Source organism: Euleptes europaea, chromosome 4 (assembly GCF_029931775.1).
Source record: "Euleptes europaea isolate rEulEur1 chromosome 4, rEulEur1.hap1, whole genome shotgun sequence".
Taxonomy (NCBI): domain Eukaryota; kingdom Metazoa; phylum Chordata; class Lepidosauria; order Squamata; family Sphaerodactylidae; genus Euleptes; species Euleptes europaea.
In genome coordinates, this window is record NC_079315.1 from 87989828 (window position 1) to 88005170 (window position 15343).

Genomic DNA, 15343 nt, shown 5'->3' on the forward strand with positions numbered 1-15343 from the left:
ATATAACCCTTTAACTATTGACCCTCATTTATAACCAGATAATAATTTTTCCCCACCCCCCACCCTTTAACCCCTTCAATTTCCATTCTAGCTCAGCCATCATTGTCTTCTGATTAAAACTCCACGCTACTTGGACCTGCTCCCCCAGTCGCCTCTTCCAATTTAGATTCTTCTGGCTTGTCTTTAGATGGGAACTGATTAGATGGTTTTGCCAAGTCCTTATCATATCTTCTTAGAAACTCTTCAGCTTTAAGGATCTCTGCAATCCTAAACCTTTTTGCTTTGAAGAAGAAGGAAACACCTTGAGGATATTCCCATCTGAATTGGATGTCATTAAATTTCAGCCTTTCCACAATCTCCGCAAAATCCTTTCTTTTCCACAGTAGTCTGATTGGTATTTCCTTCATCAGTCTCAAAGTAGTCTCTTCAATTATAAGTGGTGTACTATAGTGTTGATTCATGATGAGATCCCGATGATTTCTGGAAAGACATTGAATTAAACAGTCCCTTGGAACATTATTCCTCCTTTCAAAGGCAGAATTAACCCTATAAGCTGTAATCAGCATTCCTTCAATAACATCCTCTTCTTCATCAAGTAGTTTTGCTAGATGCGTTTTCAAGAAGCTTCTCAAGTTCCCTGCTTCAATTTTTTCTTTAAGGCCACGTATCCGTATGTAGGTTTCTTTTAATTAAAGTACATCATTGCCATTTGATCTTCCCTTTTCTCCTCTCTTTCTTGCCTAGCTTCCATAGAGAGTTCCAAAGTGTCTACTTTCTTTCTTACTTCTTTGCTGTCTTGCATCTTTTTTTGTAACTTAGTTTCCACCTTGTCTTGTCTTGTGGTCAAAGAGCTTACTGAATCCTTTAAAGAAGAAATGGCAGCAGTATTTTGACTTATTTCTCCCTTTATAGATGTCACTTCTTGTAAAGTTTTAGCAAACATTTCATGAAGGGAGCCCAAGGTTTCTTCCATTGACTTTGTTTTGGGTCCTGTCTTAAAAGATGCAGGAGTAGCCATTGTAGCAACTGGAGATATTGGAGTCAGAGATATTTTAGAAACTGAAGCTCTTCTTGGCAAAGCAGACACCTGCTGCTGTTGGTGTTGTTTTGGATCTTTAGGAAGCTTTTATTTTTTCCCCTTTATCATCCATTAGTTCTGAGCTATAATTCAGTTTAAATCCACCACCACCCCTTCTATGGATTACAAGTCTTAATGAGTCAACATTTTTTCCAACTTCTGGAATCTCACATTTGAAATAAAATCCAGACTTTAGAGAGCATTGGCGGTCAGACTGCCCACTTTTAACTTCACTTTTGTAGCATGCAAATGCAGCTGGATTTTAAACTGCGCAGTCTAGCTGGCAAAAAGCCAAGTTCAATCAAATCCCATTACTGAAGTTATAGCAATAAGAAAAGAGTGCTTATTTCAAGTAGTTCTCTGTTAGACACCTCAGTTATAGTTGTATAAATTCCAAAACTTGTTTTACTTGCATCTGTGTGTGTGATCGGAAGGTCCTCCACGGCAGCACCCTGCTCTCTCAGGAATCCAGAATGGTGCCCGGCTCGCCCGCTGCAGCTTCCACTGATTCCTCAGCGCAAATCGCTTCCACAGGCGGCTCGGTTAGTCGCGCTGCTCCAGCATCCCCTCTTCCTCCGAGGGGTGCCACTTTATTGTGGGGGGGTAAGTTCATTCAACCCCCCACCCGCTTTTAGCCGGCGCGCGATTCTCTGCGCGGCTCGCTGCGATCTCCCCCGACCCGGAAGTCACAACATGGTGACATGCTGCCAGCACATCTGCAAGCCCCCTCCTACCTTCCACTGAACATGCAATTGGGAGAGGGGTTGCTGAGACAATGAGCAGAGTGAATACATGGGGTAAGGGAAACAGTTCTGACTCATAGGCTGTGGCCCAGGGGTCCACCTCCCGAGCTTACTTCCGTTGGATACTAGTGTCCAGAAAGGGAGAATCCTGTAAGGGTTCTGACATAATACATTGGTTCAACAAACCGCCAAAGAGAAGTACTTCCTTTTTGTGCCAAATGACCTTTCAGTGGGGATCCCATCACCACCACCACCATATCTGTGCTGAGAGACCTGTTTTTTCAACCTCTCTGTGTTCTATGGGGATATTTAAAGTTACACCAGGGCTCTTGCTGGTGTAATGTTATACCAGCATTGAGGGTGTGACCAGGGCTGGAGAGGTTTAGGATGCTGACTTTGTCCTGCCATGACATGTCCCTTGACTTCACTTGGTTCTGTGCTGGTGCTGGAGTTACACTGGCATGACACCAGTGCTGGCATAGCTCCGATTTATGTTGGTGTATCTTAGGAACGTGTTGGTCTTGGGCTTAGTTACCACACTAAGCTTTTCAGTAGCAGGTCTTAGAATGGCGCTGTTGGATATCAAAACCATTATAATAGTTCCCTGTGTTGTATGTTGCTATCACCGACAGTGCAGTAAGCCATTCCCTTCACTTGCAGTTGTGAGCGTTTAGGGACGACTGCCTATTGGGTCAGTATCTATAGTCATCTTGGATAAGATCCATTAGTGGATTTCCTATGTACATGTGTGTTCAACACTGCAGCTAATTTGTTTTCCTTGACAATATTCCATGGCAATGAGGTGTTCCTACATCAGATGTGAAAAGTCTGTTAAGTTATAATGATAACATTACTATTGCTGTTCCATTAATGATCTTATATTCTAATCTCAAAAATTTTCAGCAGTTTATTAATACATAATAAAATAGTCTATCCTTCATTGCCTCTATTCATGAGTTTTCCATCCTGGTAGCAAACAATGTACTAATTAAAGCCAAAGTTGCTGAATATTCGTTTAGATCAGGGGTGTCGAACTCATTTGTTACGAGGGCTGGAGATGACATAAATGTCACTTGGTTGGACCGGGCCAGGCCTCGCCAGCCCAGACTGGGAACAGGGTGGTGGTGGTGGTGGCTGCCTTGGCTGGCAAGCCAAGATCAGGATGGGGGGGGGGTTGTTGCCTCAGCTGGCAAGCCCACAGCAGGCTTGCCAGCTAAAATCGGGACTGGGGAAGGTTGCTGCCTTGGCTGGCAAGCCTGCAGTGGGCTTGCCAGCTCAGATCAAGGTGGGGGTGGTGGCTGCCTTGGCTGGCTCGCAGACCGGATAAGAGCTCTTTAGGGGCCAGACCTGGCTCTCGGGCCGTATGTTTGACACCCCTCGTTTAGACTTAAAAAGTAATGTGTTTTATTTGAAAACATTTTACACAACCCCTTCTTCCCCCATTTTATTTGTGCATGCCCTTTCTCTTTGTTACTGCATATATATATATATATATATATATATATATATATATATATATATATATATATATATATGATACTAAATTAGGAGAAAACTGACTCTGATGTGAAGGGGTTGCTGCGTATTGCCAGTCAACTTTCACAGTATTAATTGCCTGTTCAGAGCTGAAGGGCTGATTCTAGGTATCCATTTTTGCCCTTCCTTCAATGGGTGATTCACTGAGTGTCAGCCATGTGCTTGTGTGTGTGTGCGTGGGAGTTTTCTGCAAACAGCAGCAGATTTGTAGCTTGCTGCCAGTGCATCATTGATCCCTGGATTGGGACCATGGTATTTGCATAAAATGTTACTTACTCATATGACACCATGATATCATTACATGAAACCCGTGCTGAAAAGTCTTGAGTTGTTTTCACTTTCTCTTATAAAACCAGCGCTTTTTCTCTTTCTCAAAAGGCAACGCTTGTCATTGGATAGTTTACAATTACTTCTATAAAGGATTACAGCTTACCACATGGTATGACAAAATGTTTATTAATGGAATTTTGCAGTAGCCTGCGATTCAGAAAGCAACTATTATCGCATAAACAGACCTCTCTCAGAAAGTAATTTGTCTTTGGCATTCTGTTTCTTATCGAACAATACAATTGTGCATAAGACTGCATCAATAAGCTGCAGACCTATACACGCTTACTAGTCAATGAATCCCATTGAACTCAGTTGAACTTCCTTCTGAGTATGCTTGCTTAGGCATGTGCTGCTTGTAGTCTTTATTATTTCATGTAATTTCTGAAACATCTGCATGAGATAATAGGCTGGTTCCTTTGGACACATGGGTGAGGAATGTGGCACATCACAATCTCATGCATGTTTATTCAGAAATGTGTTCACTGGGACTTACTCCCAGGTAAGCATGCCTAGCACTGCAGCCTGAGGTTCTCAGAAAGACATTTGAAGAAATGAGGAAGGCTATTTTAATTTTTAGGCATCAGAGCATTTTTAGGAGCAAGGGCAAAATAAGCTTTTTCATTTTTCATCTTCCCACCACCAATGTGTTTATTTGTTTTCTATGAACTATAAGGTGCTCAAGGTTGCCTTCATGGCTCCCACCTCCCTTTCTACTTACAACAATCTTGTGCCATAGATGAGGTTGAATTATAATGACTTGCCCAAGATCATTGAATGAGCTTCATAGCAGTCTGAGGATTTGAATCGGGGTCTCCTTTGTCCCAGCTGACACTCTAAGCACTGTATCACACTAGCTGTGACATGGGTATGAACAGTTTGGTATTCTCCTTTTTCAAGTTCCATACATTTCAACCACTTTAAAGGCTTATGTGCAAAGAGAGTTACTGGCACTTGAGGTTCTTTCCACCACTGAGTGTCCTGCTTGTACAATTGATATGAGAACAGGTATTCTTTTGGTTCTCTCTCTATTTAGCTTGTAAAGTACCTCAGGTGAATCATCTGAAACTGACCCAATTAACTGCTTTTAACTATCCGGAGGCATGAGTGGCCTCCTTTTACCTAACATGTGTGGTGTAGTTGTTAAGAGCAGCTGACTCTGATCTGGAGAACCAGGTTTGATTCCTCACTCTTCCACATGAAGCCTGCTGGGTGACCTTGGGCTAGTCACAGTTCTCTCAGAACTCTCTCATCCCCACCTACCTCACAAAGTGTCTATTGTGGGGAGAGGAAGGGACTGTGATTGTAAGAAGCTTGAGACTCTTAAGGTAGAAACAAGCAGGGTATAAAAACCAACTCTTCTGCTTCCTCACCTGTGAAGGCATACCTATTATAATTTTGATTGATTCAAACACCCATTAACAGGCTCATATTTAAACTGCAATCCCAAAGCAGGACAGCCTCAGGACAGCCCATTTGGAAGATTTCTATTCATTCTGTAGGATAATGACTGTTGTTGTATTAGTAGGCAGTTGACATCCCTATAGCATGAGCCATTTTTATACCAGTCTGTGGTTGAAGGGAGAGAAAAATATATAATATAGAAATCAGGATTTCCAGGTGACATCTCTGTTGTAAAGTAGAATTGTACTTCTGTTACTTTTTGGCTATCTTCCATTAGATGGTGACATGTAAAGTAATCCTGTCTGTTTCCTCTGGAGGCTCAAGCAGTTCTTTCACTGACACCTCTATCTCAAAGCATATTTATAGATCACAAGGAGCTTCCCAATCCTTTACGTACAAAACCTTAATCTAGAATTGGCCTACACTCACTCCTAACCTGAAGGTTTTTTCTGATAAAACTGATTGCAGGTGTTATCCTGCTTCTAACTTATCTTGATGTTCAGAGTCAATAGGAGCAAAATCCCTAGACTTTTCCAAAAGATAATTGCAGCAGGCTTTTAAATGAGTACATGGAGTCCCTCTAAAGGAATTCCTTTATCCTGTGTTAAAGTTTTTGACCTGGATAGCCCAGGCTAGCCTGATCTTGTCAGATCTCGGCAGCTGAGTAGGGTCTATCTTGATTAGTATTTGGATGGAAGACCTCCAAGGAATAGCAGTGTCGCTACGCAGAGGCAGGCAATGGCAAACCACTGTTAGTCTCTTAGCTTGAAAACTCTATGAGGTCCCCACAAGTCAGCTGTGACTTGATGGCAAAAAAAAAAGTTGGGAGGGTGAATGGAACAGCCCCTTGAGCTGCCCATCATCCAGGTCCCAGCTGTGGCCTCTTTCTTCTCCACTTGCTACCACAGTGCGGCTTACCAGCCATCCTGGTAAGAGATTAAAGTCTGTCAAATAGCCTGATTTGGGGGGGGGGGCAGCATAAAAAGAACAGATGAGAACATATTGTATATGTAAGTTACCGACTAGCCCATGCATGGAAGTAGCTCTGGCAAACAAAGTTTTTGATCCACAGACCCTCATGTTCTCTCCCCCCTTTATTTTTCTATATAGGGGGGATGCAAAAGGAAAAAAGGGGGAAATAGGGGTGTCAGCAATACAATTGAAGAGACAGAAAGTAAAAAAGGCAAATCAAACAGATTACATTTTCATGCTGTTCAACGCAGTTATGCAACTGAAATAGCTACCAAACTTGCAAGAAATGATTTTAACATTACTAATCATATGACCGAAAACTAATCGCCTTATCAAACATATTGAGCGTGTTTAATGTCTATGCAGTCAGGATAGTTATCCAAATATGAAATTAAATGGGGTTTAGACCCCCATGTTCTTAATGTATATTGCTTCAAGCGCATTTATTTTTTTATTTCAGGGGTGTCAAACTCATTTGTTACAAGGGCTGGATAATGACATAAATTTCACTTGGTTGGACCATGAGTACCATAAAATTTAATGCCAGGTACTGTAGATACAGCCCTGCCCTGGATGGCCCAGGCTAGCCTGATCTTGTCAGATCTCAGAAGCTAAGCGGGGTCAGCCCTGGTTAGTATTTGGATGGGAGACCACCAAGGAATACCAGGGTTGCTGTGCAGAGGAAGGCACTGGCAAACCACCTCTGTTAGTCTCTTGCCATGAAACCCCCAAAAAAGGGGTCGCCATAAGTCGGCTGCGACTTGACGGCACTTTACACACACACTGTAGATACAAACTTTAGAGAAAACACAGGCAAAGCCACTTAACGATATTATTTTTTTACTTAAAACACAAACATGCTTAAAACAATAACACTCTTACAGTATTTTCTTTTATTTAACAGTATTTGATCATTGACACCTCGGGACTGGGGGAGGTGGCTGGCGAGCCCGCAGCTGGCTTTCCAGCCCAGATTAGGAGCGGGGGGGTGGCTGGTTCAGCCGAATAGGAGCCCTCAAGGGGCTGGATCCGGCCCCCGGGCCTTACATTTGACACCCATGATTTATTTATTGAAGAGGAGAGGGTATTTATGAACACAATAAAGTATTTCATGCATTTCTATTTTTTTAGTTCTACAGAAGTGCCAACCAATTTGATGAGTCTGATCTGTCTTTTTGTGTGGCTGACAGGAAGCCTTAGCTGTTAGAGGGGCTAATATGTCAGCTTTGATGTTGCTGTCAAAGTAAAGTGGAAAGGAAGGAGATATTCTCTCCATCCCATTTATCTTGCTGCCATTATCAAGTTACTCTAAACATAAGGAAGTGGCATTTGCGTTTTGCTGGAAATTTTTGAGCCTACCAGTTTTTCCAAAGTGGGTGAAAGCCAATTCACACGATATTTTTAGCCTCCTATTGAATTAGTGCTTTTTGGCAACCTAGACTGAAGAAGCACATGATAAAGTGGTCGTTTGAGTGTGCCATTGTGCACCCAGATACTGACTGATCATGCCACTGCAAGTGCCGTTTTTTTAAAAGTGTCTCGGTATATCATTCCTGGCAGCATGGTGACGGGACTTTCATGGCTGCTTTACTAACAGCCCATTCCTGACCTCCAAGGACGAAAGCCCTTTGGAGGCCAAAAAGGGGCTGCACCAGTGTAAGGGGCTTACGCCATGCAGAGTGGCACCAACGCCGGCGGGGAGGCCTGGACGATGGTCTCCCGGCACTGCCATGGCTGCGCCGCCCAGGGACGATGGCTGGCCCTTCTGCTGGAGTCCCACCAGCGCAAAGCTCCGTGCTGGCGTCCTGGGGGGGGGTATTCTCAGAGCGTGCCTGGAGGGGGCCGAACTGCCAGTAGGAAGCCTCCTGTCCCCTTTTGGCCTGGCATGCCGGCAGGGAGAACAGCGTTGCTACGCCTGCTTTTTTGCAGGCACAGCCTTGCTGTTCTTAATGGGGCAAAATGCCCCATTTAAAAAAAATTAAAAGCTATCCCCAGCCGCCGAAAGATCAGGAATGGGTAGTATGTACTTGTCCTGTGCAAGTTACCAAAAGGTGGCCATGGTTGGCAATAACCCCAAAAGGCAGTGCAAGTTGTGTCTCACACATGAACACATGAAGCTGCCTTATACTGACTCAGACCCTTGGTCCATCAAAGTCAGTATTGTCTACTCAGACCAGCAGCGGCTCTCCAGGGTCTCAGGCAGGGGTCTTTCACATCACCTACCTGCCTAGTCCCTTTAACTGGAGGTGCCGGTGCTTGTTTTGAGAATCAATTGTTTTTCATTTGTACTTCAGTCACATCACTGCTGTAAAAAGAAAAGTCTAGTTGATTAAAAGGAAGTTATTCAAATATTCCATTAAAGAAAAACTGCTTGTCAGTGTACAACGAATATAAATTAGGAAGCGTGTTCCTAAATAAAATACAGTCTTTCTGTCAATACTGCTAATCCTGACGTGTTACTTCACCACATTAGTAATTTATTAATTATTGGAAATTTGGCACTGTTCTTTCCACTGTATCACTGAAAATACTGGATATTATTTCCATTATAGACAGGAAGCCTTTGCCATTCTCCATGCTCAGACAAAATTAAATCTATTTTATTTTATGAAGAACAGGCATGGTCATAGTAATTGAGAATGAAAGAAGGAAGAGATTTATCTCTTGCCTGTAGATTTTTAAAATACATATTTGAAGCTTACCGTGTCATATGCAGAAATAATGGGGATGCTTGATTTATTATATAAATATTGATTATATGACATGAACTTGAATTAGATATAAGGCACTAAACCCATGGACTATTGTCTATTTAGGTCAGAACCCTCGTGGTTAAGAGCAGTGGACCCTAATCTGGAGAACCGGGTTTGATTCTCCACTCCACAGGAAACCTGCTGGTCGACCTTGGGCCGGTCACATTTCTCTCAGAACTCTCTCAGCCCCCACTTACCTCACAGGGTGTCTGTTGCGAGGAGAGGTGCTGCTGTAGGAGGTGAAGTAGGGTTGCCAGGTCCTACCCCTCCTCCAGCAGGAGACTTTTAAGGCACATCTCGGGATCGCGCAGCAATGCGTGGACGCGCCGATGCACCACTTCCTGTTTTCAACCGGAAGTCTTGCGAGAGGCCTTATGCCACTCAAACTCTTAGTTTGTAAACCAGAAGTGACTTGCAGCTGGTCGGCGGGCAAAGGGGCAAATTGCTGGGGGGTTTCCCGCCACCACCGGGCACCTGGCAACCCTAAGGTGAAGCCAGCCACAAAATGGCTGCCAGCGCTTACCTGCAGTCATACAATGAAGATCTTTGTGCTGTGGTGGCAGCAGCTGCTGAAGCAGAAGTCCCACTTTCTAAAAACACTTGGCTGGCACCAGGAAATGTTTCAGTGGGTGCCATGGTGCCCATGGGCACCATGTTGGTGACCCCTGGTTTATAGTAATTTGCTAGTTCGTGTAGGTAAAGCTGTAGAGTTTGTCAGCATCCTTACCAAAACACGTTGCGTTCTTATAGTAGTTTTCACTCAGGACATCTTGCCAGTGCTCAGAAAGTACATACTGTTTCAGGCTTCTTTTATGTTACCAAAAACCCATTGACTTAGATGTTACTAACTGTTATTTATATTGTTTTCATACAACCTTTCTTTACTTTGGGATTTTTCATGTATCTTCCAGACATAAGTGCTACTGACTTCAGTAGTGCTTTAGAATACCTCACAAATGTATTTCCATCTTCACATCAACCTATATTCATGAATGAACATTCACGTTGAATTTGCTCACAAAATTAATTAAATAGGGTGGTGGCTTTATTATAAAACTAACATCAGGTGGAACTAAGTTATTATTATTTTTATTTGTAATCGTATCCTGAACTCTTTGGGCTGCTGTAGCAGGATCTAAATGTTGTTTATGAGCATTTGCAAACTGTGGAGAACAGGGTCAGCATAGCCAAGCATTTAGCAATTTATAAAACGAGATTTTAATTTCTGTAAAAGGCTTCTGTAAAAAGGGAGCAAAATCCTTATTGCTTCTTACAGGATCTGCGATCTTATGTGGTTTGTGTCAAGTGCCATTGTAACACTACTTTTGCCAAATTACTTTTTAAAACCTAAAATCGCTTTTCCATTTTATACACTCTGTTAGACGATTTTGAAAGTCCTGCTGCCTACAGTGCATTTAAAAGCCATTTATTGTTCCAGAACAGGTCCCCCCCCCCACCACTTCCCCCTGCTTGGTTATGTTTATATGTAGTGCTGATGTAATGATGGATGTTCAGTTTCAGAGTCCTGCAAAACTGCTTAGAGTAAGTTTATTTTGCTGCTGTGTCTCACTAGAATGTTTTAAAGGGTAAAACATGCTGCTGTTGTACCTCTGGTTTCCTGATGTGGTGTATATGACAAGAGATTTAACAGTAAAACATCCCTGGTGACGTATGTACAGGACACTTACTACTGAGGAAGGAAGGATTGGTGCACCAGTAATTTTGTATCTCCCTCCAAATTCCTGGGCATGGATCTGTTTAGGGGTGCCTGCACTATGGAAAGGGTGGGAAAGTGTGCAGGTGTTACATTTGTGAAGTGCCCTTGGATGGATTATGATGCAGGGGCCGCTAAACTTCTCCTTAAAGATGAGAAATCTGCCCTAAATTTAAATGAAAACACGATATACTTTAGAGGCCTTTTGGACGTTTTGTGACAGAAACTAATCAAATTCTTACAATGCATTAGTACTCAAAAATATTTTATTTTTTGTTGAACGTACCACATGTGAGTGATTTTCTTGCGGCCATTTACCCCTGCTTCCACCTGCAACGATTTGGAATATTTAAACTTTTAGATCAGATGTCTGGAATATTTCCCATCCAAATACATACAGGCACATGTATTTTAACGTGAGCTGCAGCTGGGGTTAAATGCTTACAATGTTGTAGGGATTATGTCCTAGCAGCAGCGAGCGTTTAAGGCTTCCTGACTCTGTGCGCTTTCTTGGGGCTTGGTACCGCTGGAAAAAGCGGGGGCTTCGAATGCATAGGATCCGACTGCTCCGGGATTAGTTGTCGGAGGATTTCTCCCCTTAACTCGTGTTAATAACCCCGCTTGTTGGAACAAGGCGGGCCACTTATGCACGGGAGGTTTTGCCTTGGGTTTGCCACTCTCTAGATGCACATGTTCCCCCATCTGAATGCTCAAAACTCAAAAATTCAGATTTTTGGAGAAAATGTGCATCTAGAGAGCTGCAAACCCAAGGCAAAACCTCCCACGCATAAGTGACCGTGGTTAAAGAACCGGTGGTGGCAAGCTGTTGCGCACTGTAACAGTTTTCTCTTGCACAGAGAGACATGGCCGGTCCCCACGTTTGGGGTAGGGAAGAAACTTGGCGCCTGCCCAACTGGATAAATAAGATGCTGGAATTGACGGAGATGGCGAAACTTACGGCTTTGATGAATCAGAATGATAATGTACAATTTATGGGGGAATGGGAGGCGTGGAGAATTTATTGTGAAAATCAAATTTTTGATGGGACCATTTAAAGGATATTCTTTGATTTAATCTCTCAAATATACTCTATCACGATTATATTAAGGTATTGAATGAATAACATTAGATAAGATAAATATATATTCATTAAATAATATGGGGATTAGCGCTATCAGCAAAAGTATATACACTTTATTGTCGAAGGCTTTCACGGTCCGAGTTCATCGGTTCTTGTAGGTTATCTGGGCTGTGTGACCGTGGTCTTGGTTTTTTCTTTCCTGACGTTTCGCCAGCAGCTGTGGCCGGCATCTTCAGAGGAGTAACACTGAAGGACAGTGTCTCTCAGTGTCAAGTGTGTAGGAAGAGTAATATGTAGTCAGAAAGGGGTTGGGTTTGAGCTGAATCATTACACAGCCCGGATAACCTACAAGAACCAATATATACACTTTATTTGTAGATGAAGAGAGTGGGGGGGGGCGGGGGAAGTCACGATATGCTTATTACAGATTTCTTATTACTTTTATTAACTTTTAGTGTTAAATGTTGATTTTTACATGGATGTATTAAATGAAGGAAAATAATAATAAAAAATTATAAAAAGAAAGAACAAGAAACTTAGCGCCTGCCCGAGCAGAGGGAAACAAACCACTCGGAGGGCTGGGATTGGGGGTGGGGGGGGGTGAGAGATGTCGCAGCCCCCTCGGCTGTTTGGAGCGAGGCGCCGTCGGGCGGGGCTATTTCGGCAGGGGTAAAAGGACGGGGCCTTCGGGCTCCGAAGCCGCCTCCCCGTCGCTCGCCCGCCCGCCTGCCTGCCTGGGCCGGGCGGCGAAGCGAGGCGGGCGCGGCGGCGCTAGGACCCAGGGGGACGCGGGGCGGCCGGGTCCTCCGAACCAGATTGCAAATTCTCCTCGGTGACTCAGTCGGCTCCGCGCAGCGCGTCGTAGGCGGCAGCCGGGGCTGAGGCGGGGAGCAGCAGGTCCGTGCGCGGCGCGGCGCGGCCGGAGGGAGGGGGGAGGGCGCGGGGCCGCGCGTGGGGGGCGGAAGTGGGCCGGGCGGCTCGCTGCCCTCCTGAGCTGAGGCCTAGCGCCGCCGTTGCCCGCCGCCGCTGCTGCTGCTGCTAACGGGAGGCGGCCGCCTCGTTGTCTTTTGCAGAGCGCCAAGATGGAGTACGAGTGGAAACCCGACGAGCAGGGGCTCCAGCAGATCCTGCAGCTGCTCAAGGAGTCTCAGTCCCCGGACACCACCACGCAGAGAGCCGTGCAACAAGTATCCTCCGGCGGGAGAGGCGAAGGAGGGAGGGCGGGCGGGGAAGGGAAGGAGGCGGACGGGCTCGGCGAGGCCCAGCGGCCCCCCCCCCACCGACACGCACGCACAGGATAACGCGCCGCTCGCGGAAGGCGGGCCCGGGGTGCTGGGAGTAGCGGCGGCGCCGCGGCCGGCCGGCCGCCTCCCTACGACGGCCGGGGGCGGTGTAGGCCCGGCCCGGCCTCCTCGCGGTGGTGGCGCGGGCTTTGAACCGCGGAGGAGGGAGCCCGGGGGGCGGCAGCGCCCCTCCCCCCAGGCGGCCCGGCCTGCCCCGCACCTGTTGCCAGCCTGGCGCCAAGCGCCGTTTCTCCCTCCCCCCTTCTTTTTTTAAGGCTTGGCCCGAGTTTGGCAGCTCCGGTCTCGGCCCCTTTCCCAGGTTCTCCTCCCCTCCCTCGCTGGGCCTGTGCCAGCGCCTAGTCTGTGAGAGCGGCGGGCCTCCACCTTCCTCCCGCTTATCCCTGCCGGCCGGGATCAAACACCATCTCTCCCTCCCCCCCCCCCGGGAATACCCTGCCAGAAAATATTTTCGTTAGTCTTTAAGGTGCTGCTGGACTCTCTCGCTCTTTCCCGGAATACCAGTTTGTCTCCCTCCCCCGGATGCGTTTGTCTGCAAACCTGGCTTGCCCGCCTTCAAATGGACGCGTGTGCAGATGCAAAACCAGGTCTTGGTGAAGAGGGAGCCGGCGGCTGAGGTTCTCTCTGCTGAACGTACATACGGGGTCGTGCTTGGTGCGATCAGTCGCCATGCTACCATTTTATAGATGAAGCAACAGATCATCCCGCACTGTGTCCCGTGGTTGTTGGTCGATGGATAACAGGCCACCTTCCAAGGAGGGGGAAACAGGAGTGAATTTTCTGTTGTTTTTAGTTTTCCTGTTTGGTGCATTGTGAAGAACTCCTATTGTCTCTTGTAGAGTCACTTGAAAGGTACTGGGGGGGGGATTGGCTCCTGGATATATAATAATCCCAGATTCTCAGGGCTTCCTTAAGAAGTACTTTATTTTGCATTTTGCAGGTTTACTCGCTTGCATTGTTATTACAATGAAAGTGTGCTTTTAGCTGTGAAGTTTAATGATTAGGTTCCAAAATAATCTGGTCTTTGTTGTTCCTCCCCTCCCCCACTGGAATAAAGGTCTTGAGTACCAACCAGAAGAGTGAAGAATAACTAAAAAGCACTCAGCAGGTCACAATCTCAATACCTCTTAAGGTTTCTAGCTATTTTGATGGTTACCCGTAGGTTTGTTAATAGATTCTTTTAAAAGAAGCAATGTAGCTTTTAGTATAAGAAAGTGTCGTACGGCTTGTCCAGATTATCATTTCTTGATTTCTTAGAATCTCCAGTAAATGCAAGAGTGAAGTTGGGAGGTGAGCCTGAAGATGTTAGCAAAGTAATACTTTAAAATGAAACTTGCTGTAAAAATGGGTTAGCAAATAACATGGAAAATCGGTACCAAAATATATCGTTTTATTTAGAAGGTGGATATGATGGCTTGCTTGAGGCATGCTGGAGATAGCTCGAGTTGTTTTACTGTTTATCTTTTATCACGGTTTACTCCCTAGACTTTGGGCAGGAATAACTAATTTTAATTCTGAGTCTGTAAATGTAGTGATATTTCCCAGATGCAATACATGTAGAAGACTTCTCAGTTGAAAACCAATACCTGATGGGGCACAGGCCTCTGTTAGGCTGGCTGAATAGGATGTGGTTAAATTAGCACTCTTATTTGGACCAGGTCATGACACAAATACAAGGGATCAGTAAGGAGCTTGTTCCTTTCTTGGCAACTATCTGCACTTCCCTACTGAGATTCTTATGCTTTGAGAACCATTGAGCTAATAGTAGAAATGTAGGGAAACCTGGGTCTCCTGAGTCTTTTGGGCTACTCAGGACCTGAATATAGTATTCTGGTATTGTAAAGGACTCTGACTTTAAAAAAAAAAGTTAACCTGACAGAATTATATGCTAATCTTCTTTCTTTCTATTATTAACTTTGTGGAATTATCTTCCCTTATTCCAAAAAGATTCTCTTTTACTAAGCAGTGTGGAGGAGCAGATACTTTTGCAAAATACTGGTAGATGATTGATAGATGCCTGAAATTTTAACATTCCCCACTCCTTTATCATTCACTGAATGTAGAAAGGCCTTATTAGCATCTTATGTTCAGATAGGATGCAAATTCTCCCTTCAGGATTTCTTTATTTCTGCTAAAACAGATCTCAGCTGGGTAAAAGGGCCTGTCTAAATCTATCCTGCTCGCTGGGCAGGTTATAGACAATTTTGTATAATTGTATGTTTCTCTTGCTTTTTGGACAATATTAGTCTCCAAAGTGGCTTACATGAGTTAAAATTCAGTATAAAGTACTGCTTATACACAAAAATATATGTGTGTATTCTGTGAAGATAAGTGAAAGGGAAGCTTCACATTTTCTGCGGCATCTCTTGTTGAACCAAGTGCATGTTCTGTCTTCTCCCAACCATTAGCATTTAGAGCAGGGGTCCCCAACATT

The 15343-nt window shown here is 44.8% G+C and overlaps 1 protein-coding gene across 1 annotated transcript in view; it reads left to right on the plus strand.

Moving 5' to 3' along the window:
* Positions 1–15343, plus strand: part of TNPO1 (transportin 1) — an 85245-nt gene that overhangs the window by 16595 nt on the left and 53307 nt on the right. The window contains exon 2 of the mRNA XM_056847999.1: positions 12682–12795. Coding sequence (XP_056703977.1) covers positions 12691–12795 — 105 coding nt within the window. The 5' untranslated portion in view covers positions 12682–12690. The remainder of the gene's footprint in view (positions 1–12681; positions 12796–15343) is intronic.